The sequence below is a fragment of the Rhinichthys klamathensis genome, unplaced genomic scaffold (assembly GCF_029890125.1).
Source record: "Rhinichthys klamathensis goyatoka isolate OS25496 unplaced genomic scaffold, OSU_Roscu_1.1 h1tg000395l_1, whole genome shotgun sequence".
NCBI classification, from domain to species: Eukaryota; Metazoa; Chordata; class Actinopteri; order Cypriniformes; family Leuciscidae; genus Rhinichthys; species Rhinichthys klamathensis.
Genome location: NW_026606897.1, coordinates 1,372,973 through 1,387,092, shown reverse-complemented (window position 1 = coordinate 1,387,092; position 14,120 = coordinate 1,372,973). Strand labels below are relative to the sequence as shown.

Here is a 14,120-nt window from a genome sequence, read left to right as displayed (position 1 = left end):
GAATGGTTTTATTTTTTTAATTAGACTGGATTCTTGTCAATTTCTAAATGTTTACTTTTTGATTTATGAATTATAACAGACTGATGGGGGAAAAAAAATATTACTTTTTAAAAATTGGTTTTATTATTATTTAACAATTTCTTGCTTTTTTGTTAGTTTTTATTAGTTGTAATTTTTATATAAACATTTAACTTTTAAAATAAAGGTTTTACAACAACATCACCATCTTCTGTTATGTGGGCCTCCATGTTCATCTATTGTACAGTATATGATATTGGTGGAGGGTGGTGGGGGCCCACATCAATATTTTTTCAGGGGGCCCCGAATCCTCTAGCTACAGCCCTGATCACATTCATCACATTCGGGAATTCCTCATTCATTAATACTTCAAATCTGTTCTCAAGATGTATAGGCGGTGGTAGAAGACCAGTATTTGTAATCCTTGTCAGAGCTGTATCTGGGGTAGAGGATGCTACTCCGGCAATATGTGATGCTCGTGACAATCTGATGTCTCGAGTACCTTTGGGTCTTGCTCCCTGTTTGTGCCATCGATTTGTTTCTCTACACTCGGTGTGGCCTGTCGAGGAGCACTAGATTCATGGGACTCACCGGCTGTGTGCTGAGGGCGTCCATGACGAAGCTCTGTTGTGTGTTCCGTCTGGTTTGGTGGTCCCACAAGTAACTTTGTTTCAAGAACTGCAATCCTTTGTAAAAGTCTCTGGCAGTTAATGCAGCAAGTAGATTCCAGAAAAGGCATTTACTCTTATCCTTTTGAATGTAGGCAGTTGTGTTTTTCCTTCCCCGGAATGTAAGCTTTCAGTGGGAGGCTGGTCTTTTTTGTAGTAATCAAGCATTTGAGCACTGTGCTGATTTGCTGAAGTTAAAATTAGGTGATAAAAAAGATTAAATATAATATAGAGTGATAAAAATATAAAAGCGATAGGTCAAAGCGCGGAGCAGTAAGCAAGAGCGTCCGAACAGTAGTTGAGCAGGAAGTGCAGTCGAAGTGCAAATGTAACAAATTATTATTATGATTTTTTTTATTATTATTATTATTATTAAATGTGTGTGAAAAGAATGTGTATGAAACCTGCAGTAGTATCCACCTTATCAATATCAGAATGACACTTTTTGTGAAAGACTGCAGTATGTATTTACTTATGTAGTACTTATGTTTTTAACTTGCAGCTAATTTTTTTTTTCAGTTTAGTATCTGTATAATTTCAGTATAGGTTACATTTACAATAAAAGTACTTATGGATTCCTTTGATTCCCATTGGCACAGTTAAGGGTTGTCAACTAATATACACCAAAAGTTTACTTAGAATGGTTGAAAAAATGGAAGTCTTGCACAATGAATAAATAAATATTTATTCATTAGGATCACTAGGATCACATCAGCTAGAAATACCAAGGGTTCACTCTAAGCATGGAGAGTCTGCTTTTAGATTAGATTTATTATAGATTTAGATTATGCCAGCCGCAGCTGGAACCAGCTTCCAGAGGAGATCAGATGTGCTCCTACAGTAGTCACATTCAAATCCAGACTTAAAACACATCTGTTTAGCTATGCATTTACTGAATGAGCACTGTGCCACTGTTCGTCCGACTGTTTTTACTGTACTGTACTTTATTTTATTTTTTATTCTAAACTGTTTTAATTATTCTTATTTGTTTTGATTATTTTAATTTCTTCTATGTAAAGCACTTTGAATTACCATTGTGTATGAAATGTGCTATATAAATAAACTTGCCTTGCCTAAATAAATGAATACATACATACATAAAAGTAAAACCTCTTAATTTATTTCTGCTTTTATAGGTAAGATGAATAACTCTCTAGATAAACTGCAATTCTAAACATAATTGGGTAGATGAATGTGTCCAGTTCCCTTTTTGTCAGTCATGTTCAACACTTTGTCGGTAATAACATTAGGGGTCTAAAGCCGGGAGCACACTGTGCGATTTTGGCCCCGATTTGGAAATCCTAAAAGATTCCTCTGATCTTAGGCTATAATCTGAAGTCTTTGATCGTTAGTTTGACATGTTCACAGACAGCCGATTAATGACCGTTGTGGTCGAATTTGACCACCGACGAAATTCTGGCAGTGCCAGACGATTTGACTCTCAGTCCTGCAGTGTGACTTCTCCTACGACGACCGGTAAATTGTTTTCGTTTTTCATGACAAGCCATGACCAAAATAAACGTTCGAGATTTCTTTGTAGCCATCATTTCAAACCCGCGTGTAATGCAGCTCACATCACCGAACGTGTCATTGATTGATGATGTAAAACTCCAGACGAGTTTTCTTGCACGCGTCCGTTTTTAATGCGTCTTGACTGCTGTACAGTCTGACATCAATGACAACTGAGATCTTACAGTGTGACATGGCTTAAAGCGAGGATCATGTTCGTACAGTATGACAAGCAACAATCATAAAGGACGATAATAAATCATAGAATGTGCACCCGGTTTTACTGGGGAGCCCCAATTACCTCTGAGTTTCACAAAAGCGGCCAATGAAATTAGTGAGTGGAACTTGCATGCCTAGCCACTCCCCCGGGCATAGGGGTATATAAGATGGAGGCCTGCATCCACTCATTTCCTCATCCATGATCGCTATCTCACATGGCTGGGCCACGAGCATGCTGAGACTGCGTTCATGGATGGTTAATGTCTTCATTGCGAGAATATGACCATGGCGACATTGTGATTGTGACTCTCCTTCCTCATGAAGGGTGGAGTCCCCTCTGCTGCTACCCAGCCTGGTTCCTCTGCACATCACAGGGCCTAGTTAGTACTCAGGGAGATCTGAGGCTAACAGTGGGAGCTCTTCTGCTGGGCCAGTCCCATGGACCTCCCACTCCTCCTGCTTGAGTTGCTGACAGTGCTGCTTGCCCTTTGCCAGTTTTGGCTGCTGCTCCAGGGCAAGCACGTGTTGGTCCAGATGGAAAACCCTGGGACGGTTGCTTACATCAACCGCCAAGGCAGCATCCACTCACGTCGCATGCCACAACTCTGCCGTCATCTCATCCTCTCGAGTCAGCAAAGGCACCAGGTCGCTCCGTGTTTCACATTCCTGGCGAGCTCAATCGTGTGGCCAACATGCTCTCAAGACAGCTCATGTTCCCAGCAGAATGGAGAATCCATGCCCAGGTGGTCCAGCCGATTTGCAGTCGATTCAGGGAGGCCTAGAGGCCTGTTTGCTTCCCAGGAATCCTCCCACTGCCCGGTCTTTTACTCTCTGACTGAGGCACCCCTCGGCACGGATGCGTTGGCACACAGCTGGCCCCACAGCTTTCCCCCAGTGAGCCTGCTTGCAGAGACTTGAAGGGAGGATGAGGAGCAGGTTTTGATGGTTGCGCCTTACTGGCCTACCCAGACCTGGTTCTCGGACTTGATGCTCATTGCGACAGCCCCTTCTTGGAGGATTCCCCTGTCTTTCTTTCTCAGGGATGGGGCACCATATGGCAACCTCGTCCGGACCTCTGAAACCTCCACATGTGGCTTCTGGTTGGGATGTGGAGGACTTAAATGGCCTACCACTGGCAGTGGTAGACACTATCACTTAAGCCAGGGTTCCCTCTACTAGGTAAGCTTATGCCTTTAACCCTTAGGGGACCAAGGTGTTTTTGGGGCCCTTGGGATGTTTTGACAAGCACTAACATTTGTGCTTTTTTCAGTTATTTATAAACATGTTAATGGCAAAGGTGTAAATTCACTCTATATAGCACATACGGGGCTACCATAATTTATGAGCAACATGTATGTACATGTTTGTATTTTTAAGAGAATAATGTTTATGCGTGGTTATTGAAAACAATAAAAATGAAAGTTGCTGAAATAAGACCACAAAACACACACTAAATATGTGTCCACAAGACTTTTGACTAATGGATGTTGTCGCTTCGAGTTCTGGCTTCAAAATGATGTGAAAACCATCCTGCCTTATCATTCACATAAAACAAAAAAATTGTATTATACTTTGTATGACAGTTTTTTTTGTCAGAAGAGGTTTATGCATGGGAGTGGTAATGGCCTATGAATATTAATGAGATTCAGACCAGGGGTGTGACAGACACTCCCCCAATGGCCCATCAGGGTGAAGCAGCCTGAACAAAGAATGAGAGGAGATTCAAAGGTTTTGTTTTTCAATCTGTTTTATTGTAATACCTCTATGTGGAGAAACTAAATGTTATAAATTTGCTCTAAGCAAATCAAATGTGATTAAATAAATAATCAGTCGGCTGATTTGAAAAATGGTAGACGCGTGCTATATGCGTGTCAATGTGCCATTACCGGAGATAGCAATAAAATTAACACATTTGCGCACTTCATCAACCAGGCATATTTACACATTTCAGCACATTTACAACCGATATTTGCGAGGCAATGTGAGCACACGCTTCGTTGATGATAATGAGGCAGCATATAAACACTGTAGTGAACGCGCCTAGAGAGAAATGCATGTAATGGATTACATAATCAGAGAGTATGCTATTTATTTTTGTTTTCAATTGTTTCGTTTGAAGACATTTTAAGCTTTCTATATAGATATATTTTTCATGTCTGTGAGGCATACGCTGAATTTCGGTTAATTTATGATGAGATGCACTCCAGTTCACGTGCAATGCAAGTGACGCCGGCGGCGCCTCTATGTCATGATTATATTGTCTATTTGCTTCTTATATATTAAATCCAGGCAAATGGTTGATGAAAAAAATATTAAAATTAAGATACAATTTATACAAAACGAAATTCACTTTAAAGAAAGGCTTTCTACAAAACAAAACTTAATAAAGTGGCCAAAATCATCCATTTTTGGATTTTTCTTTTGTGGATTTATAGCGTTTTGAAAAAATATTAAATTAACTTTGAATTTATCATCAACAATATTGTTGTTTAATTTAATAATCATTGTTCAACATGTTCAGACTGAGGGGAAAAAACATTTTAACAGGATAAATTGAATATTCACAAAATGTGTGGGTCTAAGTCAAAAAAAACTATTTCCCTGAAAACTATTGAAATGGATTTATCGCGTTTTGGAAAAGAGCTCCTCATTTTTAAAATATAATTTTACATATCATACAGCATATAGCATATAGGCTAGACAATTTAAATGTAAGTAAAACCTGCCTAAGATATATTTTAAATTTCAATACTCTGAATCGGCTACTGGATGGCAAGTCTGGAAATAGTCCAACCAGTAAAATATGTACATATAAAATAGCTTGTCAACTAATGTAAGTTAAACTAAAAGACTTACTCTTCCGAAATTGTATCCATGGCTGGATCAAGTCGCTCTTCAAAATACAAACGTTCAGCGTCGGAGTCCCGCTCTTCTTCTGAGGAAAATGTGAACTCTTCCTCACTGTCCAGGACGAGCTGAAGAGCTTCCGCGCCGTGTAGCGTGACATCTTCCAAACGCGCAGGAAAGTGAGTGAACATTATGATGAAACTTGCTGCTTTTAAGGCATTTGCCTGGGGGCGTTTATCTATTTTGCATAGATCGCCTCAACACATTATCTTATGAATAGCGCTCTCTGCGAGTGGGTGTGAACAAATTAACGATAATGAGCGGAGACAGGAGAAACTGTTGTAAGGACTGGGCTAAAAGGGTGAATCTGGAAGGACTAAATACATCCTGCTAAAGACCCAAAAAGCCTGGAATGTAAATTTACACACTCACACACACACACACACACACACACACACACACACACACACACACACACACACACACACACACACACACACACACACACACACACACACACACACACACACACACACACACACACACACACACACACACACACACACACACACACACACACACACACACACACACACACATCCCCCACAAGTGAAGCCTGCTCAGGACAGAGCATGGTTTCCAGTTACGAGACATTTTTATGACTGACTTGGAATTTGATGTTCAAGAGAAGGAAACTTCTCTTTTTAAAAGACATTTAACCAGATATATTCGATGTGTTTTTATGTGTGTCCATTTGCCCATGTCACATTGTAATGACTATAATTTTTCCGTAACTTAAAAGTGAATTATAAATACCCTAGATGTATTTTAATGTAAATGTTTACCTATAACAGTCGTGTTTGATATCGTAAAAATGCCCTGGACTTGACTCAGCCAGATATATGTATGAACACACCGTAAAAGGTATGATTATGTGCATAACACATCTCTGCAGTAGAAATGACCATTCCTAACACAGGTCATAATTTAATTAGACAAGCAGTCTGACAAGACAAAGAGAAATAAAACCCAAAGTCCCGCCTGTAAACTTCCAACCCTCTAATTGGCCAAGCCAACAGGAAGAGGCTGGATTTCTCCAAAAGTGATAAATGACGCTTCCCCCCTCCGCTCGCTCTCTTCCTCCCTTGTCCTCGTGTTATAATGTAACGTCTCGCCTCCGGGCGAGCTCTTCGCCTTTCTTTTTATTTGTTTCTAGTTTCGTTTGTGTTTTTCAGTTTTAGATAAGTCTCCGTGTTTAATTCCAATCGACGAGTGAAAAGAAAACCGCGTGACATATCTCTTCAGCAAATCCATCTACAAGGGACCTTTAAACGAGCGCGCTCGCTTTGAAGGAGAAACACGCGCACGTGACCGCCTGACGCGCCGGACCGAGCGACGCACGCGCTTCTTCACCAGCCATGCAAAGATGTAACGTTAACTCCGCGTGATTTCCCCGTAGAGATCTTTATTTCTTTTTTGTTAGTCAAAGTTTTGTTTTCCGTAGTTGACTCAGTTCACTTCCACGAAGTGAAACGAACTTAGCCGAACTATTTCCCTTTGGTAATGTTACCCCAAAGACTTTGAACCTCCGTTCAACACGCGCGCCAAGCAGCCCACGTGACGCTTCCTCACACACAAAGGACTCAGCTCACGCGGCCAGACAGGGCCGTACAGGAATGCCTCGACACACAGAGAGACCATAACATAACTTGTGCAAGTATAATCTCTTTATAGAGCTTCTAAGAAGCTTTAAGATGATGTTTCGTGTTGTAATCGGAGAGGTGAATGTCTTAGGAGGAATTCTGCCACTGTTCTCTCTCTCTCCCCATCCCCCTCTCTCTCTCTCTTACTCGCTCACGCGTGTAAGTTATCCATTGTCCAAACTTTACGCATTTCTCGTTCATTGATGTCTTATTGTACTGTTCATTGATGTCTATGTGTTTGTAAATACATATATCCCGTGTAACCGTAGTAAATACATAAGTAGTCATGCCTCTATTAAATTAATTATATATTCATTTGATTGATGTACTGTCTCTTTGCTCAGTTTCAAGTCCCTTAAGTGCCAAAGATCTTATGCTACAAGCTTACTAAAATTAAATATACCTTAAAGAGTATGTGTTTATAGGGCGGGAAACCCAATTCTTCTGGCCAGAGAATTGCGTTTCCTGAAATCCTATAAAGTAAGATGATATTGTGGAGCCCCACAAATATTATCCTGACAATTGAGCTAATTCATTTTACCTGTTTTGTGAAACGTGGTCCGTGTAATTAATTGCAATCAACTTGTGGTTAATTTCAAGGATTCACATGCATGCATGCAGGTAAAATGACAGATCCTCCTTTATCGGGAGATTTATTAACATGTAAGACTGATCTAATCCAAACATGCATGAATAATTATTAACCCTTTAGGCGCCAGAGGTTTTTTCCTAAAACGTTCGATTTTGACATCTTAATTTTTAAAAGGCTATATCTTAAAAGTTATAAAAGATAGAGACTTTCTGTAAATTAGAGAAATATTAAGGATGACCCAAAGTTTATGTAGGGATTACATTTTCCCATCTAATTTGCATATTATGACGTCATATGGTGGTGGCAATCTTGGATTATAGAATTTTCATGAAAAGTCACATGTTTAAATGATAAAATGCAGCACTTCTTTCCCCCAAAAATGTCCATCACCTTCTGTATGCTATATTGCACAATACTGAATGCTCAGATATATAGTAAGTAGTAAACAAACTGTGTAAATCATTACTAATAAATGGTAGAAACAAACCGAACGCATGTAGTGGTTGCCCTTTTGCTGTAGAGATTTTCCATTTACTAAATACAGTAGGCACTCTGATTCCATGTATGGGGCAAATATATTTTATTCATATGACATACAAACACAAGTAGACAAGACCTGTTTAGTTCAAACGCTCACTCGCACAGATCATGAGTGAGATGATACGAGCAGCGCGGCCAGATCTGCCTCGCGCGCGCACCGAGTGTGCACAGCTCGGACTGCTGTCATTGTCATTGCGACTCCTCACCCTGCCCCCACGTTGCCTCCTAACTGTCCTATGAATACTTTGACCTCGTCTAACATACCCAGTGGTATTAGACAAAGTCTCCACCACAATACTGTCGCCGCGATTGCGGAGTGGATCTGATAACATGGCTCACTCGCACACTAGCTCCGCTTTTGATCGCACTGATTCAATGCGCTCGAACTCGAACATTTTGTATAGAAGCATGACGTTTTTTTGATTCGGGGATGAAGTATGACCTGTCTGCCATCTAGTGGAGGGGAGGTCGAACGAAATTTGACACCCAATTTGACAAAATCGGCCGTTTTATTCAGTGCCGCATCTTGTCGAGTAAACTCGATCGTGGCGCCTAGAGGGTTAATTACCAATTATTAATTATGATATGCAAATTCCCCACGGATTAGATCCACCCTTGAGTTTTTACACTGTACTTCTCTTTAGTTTCATACAGATTACATTGCAGGAGAATATTTGTTTTAAATGTGAATTGTTTTATTTAAAAGTAGAAATTTAAAGCGTTATTTAGACGTATGTTTCATGTTTGTGAGATAAGTATTAGCTGAGTTTCAGTTCATTATTCAGACGTCTTTCAGAAAGATTTTTGTGGAGACAGAGTGAGCTGAAAGCGCACCCTGTTTATTTTATTTATTTAAAAAAAAAACACAAGGTTTTGATGTTAATGTGAGTGTACACAAAAAAAGAAGACCCTCTATAGTTTATAATCATGTATTGATTTTATTTATATGACCATAAATGACGGAGTATTTTAAGTCTATGTTGCTGCTATGTGAAAAAAAAAACAGCAGAACACGCCGGCGCGTGTGCGGTCCCCAGAGGGTTAAGTGGAGTTTGTTCACTGAGTGGTGCTCTTTGCGCCAAGAAGACCCCTGGAGATGCCCGATCGGTTCTGTGCTTTCCTTTCTGCAAAAGAGGCTGGAGCGAAGTCTCTTCCCCTCCGCCTTGAATGTGTATGTTGCCGCTGTTGCAGCACACCACTTTGCAGAGGACAGCACGTACCTGGGAAAGCATGACCAGATCATCATGTTCCCGAGAGAGGGTCCTCGAGGTTAAATCCTCCCAGGCCACACCTCATTCCCTTCTGGGATCCCTTTGTAGTCCTCTTCGGTGTACAGACAGCTCCCTCTGAGCTCCATTTGAGCCTTCTTTCACGTGATCTTGAGATACCAGCCCGGAACATGCCCAAAGTTCCCACCACTCCCTTCCGGGACCAGGTGGTGAACTTGAAAGAGCTGCCCCAGGAGGAAGCAGACCCAGCCCTTGCAGTGTTACTGTGTCCCCTGCACATTTACGTGGAACTCATGCAGAGCTTCAGACGCTCTTAGCAGCTCTTTGTCTGCTTTGGAGGGCAGCAGAAGGAAAACGCTGTCTCCAAGCAGAGGCTGGCCCACTGGATAGTGGATGCCATCGCCTTGGCGTGCCAAGCCCAAGGCATGCCGTGCCCCTTACTGAGTGAGGGCTCCCTTCACGAGGAGTGTTGCCTCCTCCTGGGTTCTAATACACAGCTCCTCTCTATCAGACATGTGGCAGGCCGACAGGCTGCGTGAAAATCAGAATCTGGAAGACTGGCTCCTGGTCCTCTTGCAGCGCCATTCCCCTCTAGTGGGGGATGTGAGCACCCACTGTGCTCTCCATGAGAGTTCCCCAGCTGGCAAACCCTGGATTAGAGTATCATTTGGGCATCCCTCTGCAATCGTACTCAGCGGAGGAGTCCGACGCCAGGTCCAATACTTGAGATGCATGCCTGGTTGGTCAGCCCCTGGACTGGGCTAGATGCTCCATATGTAGTGATTCCCTGACAGTAATCCATTGTACGGTTTTCCTGTCGGTAAACCCGTGTCTTTCCCTTGGCAAATTTTCCTCTGCCCACACTCTTTGTTTGTACCAGGTCCATCCCTGGAGATTCTTCTGAATGTAGAACTGCCCCATGGGTCAGTCCATATGTGCATTTTACACATGTACTTCCCTAAGAGTAGGATGTGGCCTACGTAGTGTCCTCTACTCTGGACTAGGCACGCTTCCATAGTGTTAACCACTGGTCATGGCTGTAAAAATTAATGTTCAGAGAGCCAAAGCACTCTTTTCAGGAAAGAACATAGGACCAGCAGCTAATGACCATCGCTGTGGTAAGATCTGTCCATTCCATCCTGACAGGCATGAAGAACTATTCAGCTTACATAGGGCGTTGGGAAGGTTACAATTGGGCGAGGGTATTTGGTAGCTGACAAGTTACATCTTACCAGTATTTGCATCGCCAGCACCTGTAATGCATTTCAGTTGTTGTGGCACTTTCCGTAGAGACCCCTAATGTCAGTATCGATGTATTGCAAACAGAAAAGGAACGTTTCGTTACTTTTGAAAACCCTTTCTGATGGAGGGAACAGAGACGTTACTTCCCTCCTGTCACAACCTTTAACTACCCGCTGAATGGCCGGGACACAGTCTCGGCTCCTCAGCACAAAACTGAATACTGGATGCAGGCCACTGTCTTATATACCCCTATGTCCGGGGGAGTGGCTAGCCATGCAAATTCCACTCGCCAAATTCATTGGCCATTTTTTTCATTGGGGCTCCCAATTAAGACCCCCTAATGTCAGTATCGACATAACATCTCCATTCCCTCATCAGGCAACAAGAGTTACAACAGTAATCAAGATGTTTTCTTTTCATTAACATCAAGAAATTACAGCAGCCTATGTCACAACGTGAATAACACATAGTTTTTATTAAATCCATCAGGAATACTATGGAGATTGCACACAAACACATTAAACAAAACCACTAAAACTAAGACGATACCAGACAATGAACTTGAGGAATATGAGAGATTAAACCCCTGAGCCCGAAGAACGCGCCGACGCATTCTGCTGGATTTTTTCCTCATGACAGCTTAAACAACTTACACTACTCCGCCATTTTTGGCCATACATATAAGTCTTTATACATCTTTATAAACTATAAAGGGTCTTCTTTTATTTGTGTAGGCTACACTCACAATAACAACAAATCCTTGTGTTTTTGTAAAATAAAGAAAATAAACAGGGCGAGCTTTCAGCTGTCGCAGTCTCTGAAACTCAGCGAATATTATCACACAAACATAAAACGTACATTTAAAGAAAGCTTGAAATGTCTACTTTTAAATAAAACAATTCACATTTAAAACAAGTATTATCCTGCAATGTAATCAGTATGAAACTAAAGATATGTACAGTTTCTCCTGGCTCAGATAATTATCGTTAATGTGATCACACCTACGCGGAGAGCGCGCTTTTCATAAAATAATGTGTTGAGGCGATCAATGCGAAATGGTAAATGCCCCCAACAATGCCTTAAAAATCATTAAAGGGTTAGTTCACCCAAAAATGAAAATTCTGTCAGTAATTACTCACCCTCATGTTGTTCCAACCCCGTAAGACTTTCGTTCATCTTCGGAACACAAATTAAGATATTTTTTATTAAATCTGAGAGCTGGATCACTCCTCCATAGGCTTCTTAAGGGATCGAAACTGACCGGCCCAAAAGTTATGAAAGACATCGTTAAAATAGTCCGAGTGACTACAGTGGCTCAACCTTAAGTTTATCAAGCGACGAGAATACTTTTTGTGCGCAAAAACAAACAAAAATAACGACTTTATTCAACTAATCATTTCCTTCTCTGTGGGCCGTGATATTTCACGTAGTGAAACTACACAAAGCTTCTAGGTTGTACGTCACGCATCACACACATGACCAGCGTCGGCCAATAGTGAGCCTACGTGTGACGTGCAACCTAGAAGCTTTGCGCGATATCACTACGTGAAATATCACGGCCGTACATAGAAGGAAATGATTAGTTGAATAAAGTCGTTATTTTTGTTTGTTTTTTGTGCCCAAAAAGTATTCTCGTCGCTTGATATACGTATGGTTGAGCCACTGTAGTCACTTGGACTAGTTTAACGATGTCTTTCATGACTTTTGGGCCGGTCAGTTTCGATCCCTTAAGAAGCCTATGGAGGAGTAATCCAGCTCTCAGATTTAATAAAAAATATCTTAATTTGTGTTCCGAAGATGAACGAAAGTCTTACGGGGTTGGAACAACATGATGAGGGTGAGTAATTACTGACAAAATTTTCATTTTTGGGTGAACTAACCCTTAAAGTTTCATCATGAGTTTCATTCACTTTCCTGCGCGTTTAGAAGATGGCACGCTACACAGGTGAGGAAGCTCTTCAGCTCGTCCTGGATAGTGACGAAGAGATCGCATTTTCCTCAGAAGAAGAGCGGGACTCCGACAATGAACGTTTACATTTTGAATAGCGACTTCATCCAGCCGTGAATACAATTTCGGATGAGTACGTTTTTATTTATATTCGTTGGATTATTTCCAGACTTCTATTTGGATATATTTTTAAAATGCAATTTATTCCTGTGATGTTAATTATTACTCCAGTCTTCAGTTTCACATGATCCTTCAGAAATCATTTGAATATGCTCATTTGATGCTCAAGAAACATTTCTTATTATTATGAATGTTAAAAACAGTTGTGTACAATTTTTTCCAGGATTCTTTGATGAATAGAAAGTTCAAAATAACAGCATTTCATCAAAAAATCCTGATTTTTTTTTTACACAACTGTTTTCAACATTGATAATAATCAAAAATGTTCCTTGAGCAGCAAATCATATTACAATGATTTCTGAATGATCATGTGACACTGTAGACTGGATTAATGGTGCTGAAAATTTTGATCATAGGAATAAATTCCATTTTAAAATATATTTAAATGGAACAGTTTTTAAGTAAAGTCTTTGTGTAAAGAAAATTTATAGTCAGTTTACGGTATGGTACTTCTTTTAACTTAAACTTGATTTTGTGAATAAGCCAAAACAATACATTCAATCATTAAGTCTCCTCACATTCATTCTCTATAGTTCCCTCTGTCACATTCCTCATTGATGTTCCCAGGGAGGGTCTTTGTCTCTTCAGGTGTGAATCACAGCATTGTTTATGATGTTTCACGCCCTCCCCGCATATCAGTCATTCTGACAATTAGTGTCTTACAAAAGTTAAATAAATATATTGTTTTGTATGAAGGAGTGGTCAGGATGATTTTCACATTGTTTTGAAGAAAAAACTCAAGAGGGTTAAATACAGTTGGAGTAATCAATGGAAAACAGAACAGATGTGACTAATTAACAACCCATGAAACTAACTAGGGAACACAGGCAAAGTCAGATAGACTGGAACAGAACCAAAACACAATAGGTGACGTATTTATTATTATTATTATTATTATTAATGTGTATCTCAGGTCCTAACTGAAAATATATATATTTTTCTGGTTCCTACTAACTTAACTAGTTCATTTTAATTGGCCCCAAAGGTGAAAGAACTACACACTTTCCATTTAGTCTCTCACATAATGTAAATGTAGCATGTCACAAGTCAAAAATTTATGTATGTATATTACTGCTTTGTTTTTACCTGGTTTACTGTTTCTCAGTTTTGTTCAGGGTCTTCACTCTGGACCACTCCATGCAACCAAAATCAGTGATAGTTCTTATCTCTATATATGTAAGTATGAAAGTACTAACACATTATCTTACTGTCAATAAATTATTCTCTGAGGTTTTTTTTTATATGATTATCTCATGAAATATGATTATTCCTGTAGCTTAAATTAATTTCATAATTTATTGAGCAAAAATAAACTGTATGCTATTAGTATACTTATTTTAAACTAAAAATAAGGAATTATACTCTCAGTCTGCATTTTGTGTACTTCTCAGAAATATGTGTACTTCTCCGAAATATACTTTATGT

The 14,120-nt window shown here is 40.2% G+C and overlaps 1 protein-coding gene across 1 annotated transcript in view; it reads left to right on the top strand.

Moving 5' to 3' along the window:
- LOC130070165 (complement C4-B-like) overlaps window positions 1-14,120 on the top strand; it is a 184,978-nt gene that overhangs the window by 87,346 nt on the left and 83,512 nt on the right. The window contains exon 4 of the mRNA XM_056234460.1: window positions 13,801-13,871. Within this exon, the coding sequence (XP_056090435.1) occupies window positions 13,801-13,871 (71 nt within the window). The remainder of the gene's footprint in view (window positions 1-13,800; window positions 13,872-14,120) is intronic.